Source organism: Lycium barbarum, chromosome 1 (genome assembly GCF_019175385.1).
Source record: "Lycium barbarum isolate Lr01 chromosome 1, ASM1917538v2, whole genome shotgun sequence".
Classification (NCBI taxonomy): Eukaryota; Viridiplantae; Streptophyta; class Magnoliopsida; order Solanales; family Solanaceae; genus Lycium; species Lycium barbarum.
In genome coordinates, this window is record NC_083337.1 from 51,425,024 (window position 1) to 51,434,374 (window position 9,351).

Here is a 9,351-nt window from a genome sequence, read left to right on the forward strand (position 1 = left end):
AACTTTTTCTTTATTTTATTATTTTTTATGTTGTATGAAGCCCATAGGGCAACACTATAAATAAGGGGCATTGGCCTCCTTTTAGAGGGTTGACTTCTACATTACCAAAAGCTCTTGTAATAGCAAAATATACAAATCTCTCTCTCAATATATCAGATTCGATCCACATTTATTGTGCTTAATTCTCACGTTTCCTAAATCAAATACCGTTTATGTATTAATAGATACACGAGTACATAGCAAATCATAGATCATCAATTGCTCCTTTATAGCATATTCACACATTTCTTCTCTTTATCAAATAAGCACAAGATATAGCCACATATCCTATACCTCACTTACAATTTTAATTGATTATCCAAATCCGGGATAAACAAAAATCGCTATTGTTAAGCTAAGGTCTTGTTAATACCGGATTCTTGCAGTTTCTGGAGATATCTAATCCAGTTTCATTCTTGTTTCCACGTGGCAGAAACCCATTGACTGTCTTAAATTTTCTTGGCCCACGTATGGCTTCTAGCCAAGAAACTATCAATACTACCTGTAAGAGATATCAAGAAAAAGAATAGCGTCATACAACCCTGTGGAGATGGCAGGGATTAGTTGCTATTCTCCTTCATTACTCTCTTCTCGGAGGTAAATACCTTTTTTCTCTTCCTCCTTCTTAGTTTCTGCCTTTAATCTTACTTTAGGTACTTAAGAAAGAACTACCATGAAAATTGAACAATGGAGTTTCTTGAATTTGATTTCAGAGAATGAATGTTTCTTGCATTTGATTTCAGAGAATGAACCATTTGATATCAAACTGTTCCACTCTTATTTATGTTAATATAATATAATATTACCTTTTACAGATTGAATATTTTATTATGTTTACTTACAGAGTTCTTTCAGACAGTTGAGTATCTTTTACTACTTGGTACTTTTGTAGTTAGCCTGATATGGTGGGAATACTTTTGTTTTAGAAGTGATTTTGTACCCTCACATGAAAAATTTAGGAGCTCGATAATTTAGAGATAGAAGCCGTCTCATTATACAAGTTGGGAATGCGTATTTCAGCACCTTGGGATCATCTTTGTTGGTTGTCAAATATCGAGGAGGGGTCGTGACAGGGAAACCTCTTAGGAGGAGAGCATTTGAAATTAAAGCAGAAGTTGACTTCGTGAATGCTGACGAGGCGAAGAAACTTGTAGCTGTTGAGGGATATGCAGTACTAGATGTGCGCGACAAATCTCAATTTGAGAGAGCTCATATCAAAAACTGCTATCATGTACCGCTTTTTGTTGAGAACACAGATAACGACTTAGGTAAATCATTACTCCTCTATCTTACTTGTTTTTGTTAGGAGGAAATGGACTGTTGTCTCATTATATCGTCTTGGAAGTTTTTCCACCTCATGAGCTTGTTTTGGAGATTGAATTACGATATACATCTATTTTTCATTGTATCAGATCGAGACCCATCCTATTCTTGGTTGCTCAGTGTTGGGTCCTTATAGTATATTGTTCACGCTCTAAATATCCTGGTTGTACAAAAGGCTGAATAAATTTGATTGGGATGTAATACAACTCCTAGATCCCCTAATATAATATTAGATCCTAGAAAAACTAAAAGAAAATCACGTGTATATTCAGAGAAATCCATTTTTTTATACAACAACAACATACCCAGTGAAATCCCACAATGTGGGGTCCGGGAGGGTAAAATGTATGCAGACCTTACCTCTACCTTGGAGGTAGAGAGGCTGTTTCTGAAAGACCCTCTGCTCAAGAGAAAGTGTGACAAAAAAAAAAGGTTAGATACGAACAAGGAGAGCAAAGCAATATTAAAATGAAAATAACAAGAGCGACAAAGCTATGATGAAGCAGCCTGAAAAAAGAGGCAGTATCTATCACAGATAAGTAAGGTGAAAGACAGTAACTACAATCGATATACAAAACCATACACTAATTGCACTACAAGAAATAACAGAATGTAACAGAAGTCAAAGGGCAAGAAACTATACAAGTGCTACTACGACTACTACTCTGGACTTTCTAAATAGGGCAACGCAGGACTACCTTCTACCTTTCTACCCTAATCCATGTCCTACATAGCCTCCTATCTAAGGTCATGTCCTCAGTAAGTATGTTCTATCTAATTACCTCTCCCCAATACTTCTTCGGCCTACCCCTACCTCTTCTGAAACCGCCCATAGCCAACCTCTCACACCTCCGCACTGGGGCATCCGTGCCTCTCCTCTGCGCATGACCAAATCATCTTAGCCTCGCTTCCCGCATCTTATCATCCACCGAAGCCACTCCCACTTTGTCCCGGATATCTTCATTTCTAATCCTATCTCTCCTAGTATGCCCGCACATCCATCGCAACATCCTCATTTCCGCAACTTTAATCTTATGAACGTGAGAGTTCTTGATTGGCCAACACTCTGCCTCATACAACATAGTTGGTCTAACCACCGCTTTGTAGAACTTGCCTTTAAGTTTTGGAGACACCTTTTTGTCACATAAGACTCTGGATGCTAGCCTCCATTTCATCCACCCTGCCCCAATACAATGTGTGACATCATCACCAATCTCACTATTCCCTTGGATAATAGACCCAAGATACTTGAAACTTCCTTTCTTTTGAATGACCTGGTTACCAAGCCTTACTTCTACGCCAGCCTCATGCGTTGCGTCGCTGAACTTGCACTCCAAATATTCCGTCTTGGTCCTACTCAACCAAAACCCTTTACTCCAGGGTTTCTCGCCACACCTCCAGCTTAGCGTAAACTCCGTTACGAGTCTCGTCAGTTAGAACTATTTCTTCCGCGAATAACTTACACCATGGAATCTCACCTTGGATTTGCTGCGACAATCCATCCATCACCAAGGCAAATAGAAATGGTCTGAGAGCTGATCCCTGGTGCAACCCCATCATCACTGGGAAGTGCTCCGAGTCCCCTCCCAATGTACTTACCCTGGTCTTGGCTCCATCATACATGTTCTTGATTGCCCTAGTGTACGCCACCGGTTACACCTCTAGCCTCCAAGCATCTCCATAAAACCTCCCTTGGGACTTTGTCGTATGCCTTCTCCAGGTTGATGAATACCATATGAAGATACATCTTCCTCTCTCTATACTGCTCCACCAATCTCCTTACAAGGTGGATGGCTTCTGTAGTCGAGCGCCCCGACATGAATCTGTAGTCAAGAAAAATCCATCTTTTTATAGAAAAAATAAATGAAGAATTTCATGACTTTATTTTCTTATGAGGAGAATGCCATGACTTTATTGACCTGGCCACAGAAGTAGCATGACGAGTGAAGGAAAGTGCTGTTAGAAATAAAAAATTATTTTTTTCCTAGGTATCAAAAATCTAGTGATAAAAAAGAATTATAGAAGTAGATAGCGGATTTCTCGTTTCTATGGTTACTTCTTAATCAGTGAGGTTGGGGATAGGGGTTGCTGCATTGGTATATTTTGTTGTGAATTCGTTTGTGCCTTTTTATTTTCTGCAGGGACGATAGTAAAGAGGCAGATGCACAACAATTTTGCTGGTTTATTTTTTGGATTGCCATTTACTAAGCCCAATCCTGAGTTTCTGCCATCTGTTAAAAGTCAATTTTCTCCTGAAAGCAAGCTGCTACTTGTCTGTCAAGAGGGTCTGAGGTAACTTTATTTTCTGGTTACTGTTAGGTCAGTTCAGGGTTAATATTCCAAATGAATATATCTTCATTTTGATTGAACTACACCAATTACGGAATTATTAAAATGAAATTCCTAACCTGATCTCCGTTTTGATGTTCCCTAAAAAATCATGTAAATAGAATAGTGTGACCTATAGGTCACAAGTTCGAGCCATGGAAACAGCCACTAATGCTTGCATTAGGGTAGGTTGTCTACATCACACCCTTTGGGGTGCGGTCTTTTCCCGAACCCTGCTAACGCGGGGATTATTTGTGCACCGGGCTGCGAATGAATGAATAGACTAGCAAGCACCTTTCTACAGGATTTGATAACACTGCAAAGACAAGTGTGTTGGAGTGTATTCATATTTCTTCACATACTGCTTGTCAAAGTACATGTTTTAATGAAAGTAGTTTTAACAAATTTGATTTTGTGGGCGAATAAGTGAGAGTGAATTCTATTTGTGTGCTTTGTGTAAGAGTAAGTGGGGAGGTTTGTGCTGAACAGTGGATTCTTGATATCATAAGAGGCAAGAACAAGGTACCCCGGTGCATTAAGCTTCCTACTATTTACGTGGTCGGGAAAAGGTTGGGACATTTTGGGTCTGTACGCAACTTTACCTTTTTGCAAGAGGCTATTCCCACGGCTTTAATCTGTCACTTCCTGGTCAAAGGCGATTACTCCCTTTCATTTATACGTTGGTAATTAAGCAATGTAAAAAAGGAAACGGCAGTTTGGTGCACAAAGCATCCCGCATAAGCAGGGTTTGGGGATGGGCCGCACCCCAAGGGGTGTGATGTAGATAGACTAACCTAATGTAAGCATTAGTGGCTGCTTCCACTGCTCGAATTAAACTCTGAATGCTTTGGAGCATTATATTATCTTCTCTTATTACATTCGCGTGAAAGCTAAAGTTTTCCTATATCAAGATCCTTACTGAATATTAAAGAGGAATTTGATCATTATTTTTCTTGCCAGTATCATTGAGATTCAAATTGGTCCTTTTATGTGCCCTCTGAGTTCTAAAATGTCGCCTGGTCTGTGATCTTTTAACTCATTTATGATTGATGTACATCTAAGCATCTACTCAATATATCTATCGATGGATGACAACTTACCATTTCCTAATCACTTCGTCGTTTTACCTGAAATCCTTTAAGGTCCGCAGCTGCTGCCCAGAGATTAGAGGGAGCAGGTTATGACAACATAGCATGCATAACATCAGGTCTTCAGACCGTAAAACCTGGTAAAATACTAAAACCTGACGTTAACACTTCAATTTAAACTTGTATTTATGTACTAGCTGAAAACATAATTGTTTTTTTTAGGAACGTTTGATTCTGTCGGTTCAAAAGAACTGCAAGATGCTGGCAAAGCGGGTCTGGTTACCATACAGGGAAAGATTTCAGCAGTTCTTGGAACTGTGCTTATCTGTAAGTTCTATAAGGATACATCTTCAATGCTTCCTCTTAAAGGTTTAAGTTTTGTGCACGTAGAATTTTTTACGCCATCAAATTAGTTCAACATATTGCTGTTCTAGCAAGATCAATATGGTAACTTTAAAATAATGAAATAACTTGTTGTATATAACTAAATCCTAATCCTAAATATTTCTTCATGTATAATAAATTGACGTTCTATTTTTCTCTTTGTTCATTTGATTAAGGATAATTGATCTTTCAGGTGCACTTCTATTTGTAACATTCTTCCCTGATCAAGCAGAACAGATTCTTCAAATGGTTCCTTCAAGCTAACACCTAAACTTTTGCTTGGTGTTTCCAGTAGAAGAGTAGAACGTATTTGTGTAGAGAGGAAACTGTTTGATATTGGAATACTAGCATCATCGCGATTTTGTACATGTCTTACTTATTGGTAAAAACGCAAATTGCTTGTTCTTAATGAAATGTTAAAGGCTTTTGTTTTTGTTATTGTTTTTGTTTTTTTTTTCCTCTAAAATTTTACTTTAACTTCTATGGCCTGAGAATAAAGATGAGAGTTGATCTACCAAAAGAGAAGGAGAAAAAAGGGTTTAGTCGAAGATTAACAAACAAGGGCTAGAGAAAGAATTTCAAATTCTAAACTCCCAAGTCACCTGCAGCTGCCAGAATATATGTAGCATTGACACAAACATCCAGTTCAACTACTGCACCTCAACATCCACTAGTTTTACGGATAGGGGGGTCGAAAGTGAGGGATTTCACTACATTTGGATGGGTTAAGCTGGATCCAACCAATTTCCAGGCAAACAAGGGGAAATTTAAAGGAATTTTTCCTAAAGATACAAAAATCGGACACTAATTACTAGCTTTAACGGGATTTTAGGTTTTCAAAAAGTTCCAATAGTTTTTTTCACAAAATATATACAATCCAGTTAAGAACATACAACTTACATACGACTTGCATAAAAAAAAATTGTTGTATACAGTTGGCCAAAATATACAACTTGCATGGAGTAATGTTGTTGTATGTCGTTTATATGTATTTTGTATGTCATTTTTTTGTCACTTGTGAAACATTTGCAACAACCCGATCTCTCGTTTTGAGCATTTGTACTGTATTTCTCGCTTTGATGCTTTGGAAATGTTGTCCTTACCTTTTGAGACTTAGTAGGTTGTCGGCTTGAGACTCGAAGAGTTAGGGAAGAGTTTTCGAATGCGATCTTGTTTTGGAAGTTTAAAAGGCTAAATTTGGAAGCCGACCCCTATTTATGATTATTTGTGTTCCATTGTGTGATTTGAAACATCACATAGGTGTATGTTATGTTTTTGGACTTATTGGCATGCTCAGGTTCAGACCCGAAGGGCTCAGGGTGTTTCGGCAAACAGGAAAGAGGCATTATAGCTTATAAAAGCTGAGTTCAAAATTCGAACAGCATTTTAAGACTAATTTTGGGGTTTTTGGAGACTTGAGCTTTCCGATTTGGGACAAGAAAAGGTGACTATATGTTATATCCCGCATTTTTGCATGTTCGGAAAAATTCGAAATGATTTCGACTTGTAAGAAATAAGGCCATAAATTGATTTCTAATTAATATATGTGTGTTGACCATGAAATGTTGATGTGGAAATATCGAGGAAGGCTAAGGGCAAAAATTTGAAATTTCGAAAATTAGTTTCGCGGATCACAAAATATGGACCATAACCAATTGGGCTAAAAAAATAAAAAAATAAATAAAGAGGCCCATAAGTAGTAGGGGCCGGTTATGGAGGAGAAGAAATGGGCCAAGCCCAAGTGCCATAAAAATTCAAGATAAATAAGTAGCAAAAGGGCCACAAAATTCTTCATTCACCATTTGGAAGATTCAAGAACAAAAGAGAGAGAGAGAGAGAGAGAGAGAGAGAGAGAGAGAGCACCAAAGAAGGCATTCGGCCACTTCAAGAAAAAATAAAATAAAATTGTGGAGCTCAAATCTTTGGTTCAAACTCATCTCTTTTGAATTCCTATTAAGTTGGAAACCCTCTTCAATGTGATACAAATTTGGAGGCAAGAAAATACTTTTTTTATCAAGTGCAAATTCTTGAAAAAGGTAAGAATTCTACTCTTTTTATCTTGGAAGAATTTTATATATATGTTGTAGTACATGGAAGTGAATGTAAAGTATGAGAATTTTGTGTTATGGGTATGTGGGTGTGTGGCCGAAAATGGGTAAATGGAGAGGGATGATCAAAATTTTATTTATTATGTTAATTGTGTTGTAATGGCCTTTTAATGCAAATGGAAGAATTCTAGTTCTAGTTGGCATGAAAAATTTGTTGTTAAGTTGTTGTCGGAAAGTATGTGATGTTATTATAGATTATGTAATTATGGGAATGGAATTGTTAAAGTGCAAATTTCGGTTGTTGTTGATGAAATTGGAAGATGAAAAATGTGTTGTGAATGTTGCGTCGAAGGTTGGAGATTTCGGATGAATTCTAGTCTTGGTGGGATTTTTGTATATTTTGTAGAATGGTTTGAAATGCCTTGAAATGCTTTTGAATGATCTTGAATTGGTAATGAATGTGTAAGTGTCGATATTGGCTTGAAAAATTCGTAGTTGAATTGAATGTCGATAAATTATGTTGAAAGGAAGGTTACTAGTGTTGGAATGCATTTTAAATTGGTTTTTGATGTTATTGGTTTGGTTGTTGGTATTGTTGGTATGGTTGTTGATGAATTTGGCCGAGTTTAATTCTCGGGGATGTTGAATTTACAGGGGAGGTGCTGCCGAAATTTCGGTAGACAAATACTAATTAGAGTTAAAATTCTAAGTACCTGTAGCTAATATTTGGTAATCGATAATATTATTGTAGATCTTGGAGAGCCCGAGACTTGATTCGGGAATTGATTAGCGAGCGATCGAGGTATGTAAAGCCTACCGTTCCTTCTTTTTGGCATGATCCCTTTTGGAATAAACAATACGTATATGTATGCTTATAGAGAAAATCCTATTCTTAGAGCCACTAGGTTGGCTAACATCTTTGACCTCCATAGGCTATTCCATATGGCGGGATACATATTCTATGATGTTCAAAGATTCTATTTGTAATGTCCCGAATGTTGTTCGAAAGAAAAACGAGAAGATTAAAGCCTTTGATGAATATTTCGATATGAAAATATGGTCTTAATGTCCCCATTTGATTTGATCCATAATGTTATCCGCAAGTTTCCTAGTATGAATATGTGATCCATAATGTTATCCGCAAGGTTCCTAGTATGAATATGTGATCCATAATTTTATCCGCAAGTTTCCTAATATGAATATGTGATCCATAATGATGTTCGAAAGTCTTCTAATATGAATGATACTTAAATTTCCAAGTATGACTTATGAAATATTCTCGGCTCTAAAGATTCTAGTTAGTATACTTCCGAATGATGTTCGAAAAAGATTTGATATGGCTAAAGTTTGGATACATATATTTTGATACATACATATGATCTTAAAGGCTCCATTTGATTTGCTCCATAGAAATGGTTGAAAGTTTCCCTAATATGAATGTCACTTGAAATTCCGAAAAGAGCTTCTGAAATGCTTTTAGAAAGTTCCGTACTTCAAAAGTTTGTAACTTTCGTATACTAACTCCGATTGACCCGAAACTGATTTCCGAGCCTTCGAATGTCGTACATATATTTGTTCATCGAGTTTTGAAAATAACTTATTTATTTATATGCATATGGTTTCTGCACTACTCTGCTCGTGCCTACTACTATGACATCGTTCGCCGGTTCCCGGGACGATTTTGTGATCGTGCGCACTATGTTATATTCGGGAGTATGATGTGTTACGGTTCCCGAGGCCTCGCCATAGGGTCGGGTTCCGCTTATATACGGCGTTATGATGTGATATGACATATGATATGTTCTGATATTGTGATATGATATGATGATACGATATGTTCGGGGATTGTACGGAGATTTGAAACCTTCTGGAGTATGATGTATTGTGGCACCAGCGTCGGAGTGGAGACCACGTTCCTGAGCCTTATGCATGATTTTTATTTGCATTACTTATGTTTTTAAAACAGGTTTGATATACTGGTTCTGTAACCGCTTTCCATACTCTTTATTTCAGTTTTGATTTGGATTATTGTACCTCATGCTTTACATACTCAGTACATAAATCGTACTGACCCCCTTTCTTCGGGGGCTGCGTTTCATGCCCGCAGGTACGGACGTTTGTTCTGGTGACCCGCCAGTGTA

At 37.5% G+C, this 9,351-nt stretch overlaps 1 protein-coding gene across 1 annotated transcript; it reads left to right on the plus strand.

Annotated features, from left to right (window-relative positions):
- Window positions 1–477: 477 nt before the first annotated feature.
- Window positions 478–5,600, plus strand: LOC132635496 (rhodanese-like domain-containing protein 9, chloroplastic). Its single transcript, XM_060351928.1, has 6 exons — window positions 478–636; window positions 1,060–1,307; window positions 3,504–3,654; window positions 4,833–4,918; window positions 5,001–5,105; window positions 5,356–5,600. The coding sequence occupies exons 1-6, from the start codon at window positions 590–592 to the stop codon at window positions 5,424–5,426; spliced, it is 708 nt and encodes a 235-aa protein (XP_060207911.1). The 5' UTR covers window positions 478–589; the 3' UTR covers window positions 5,427–5,600.
- The last annotated feature ends 3,751 nt before the right edge of the window (window positions 5,601–9,351 follow it).

Excerpts from the sequence above, each read along its gene's own strand:
- LOC132635496 (XM_060351928.1), top strand. The coding sequence starts at position 590 with ATGGCAGGGATTAGTTGCTATTCTCCTTCATTACTCTCTTCTCGGAG. Across the intron at positions 4,919-5,000 it reads TCTTCAGACCGTAAAACCTG|GAACGTTTGATTCTGTCGGT; the intron begins GTAAAATACTAA and ends TGTTTTTTTTAG. Across the intron at positions 5,106-5,355 it reads TCTTGGAACTGTGCTTATCT|GTGCACTTCTATTTGTAACA; the intron begins GTAAGTTCTATA and ends TTGATCTTTCAG.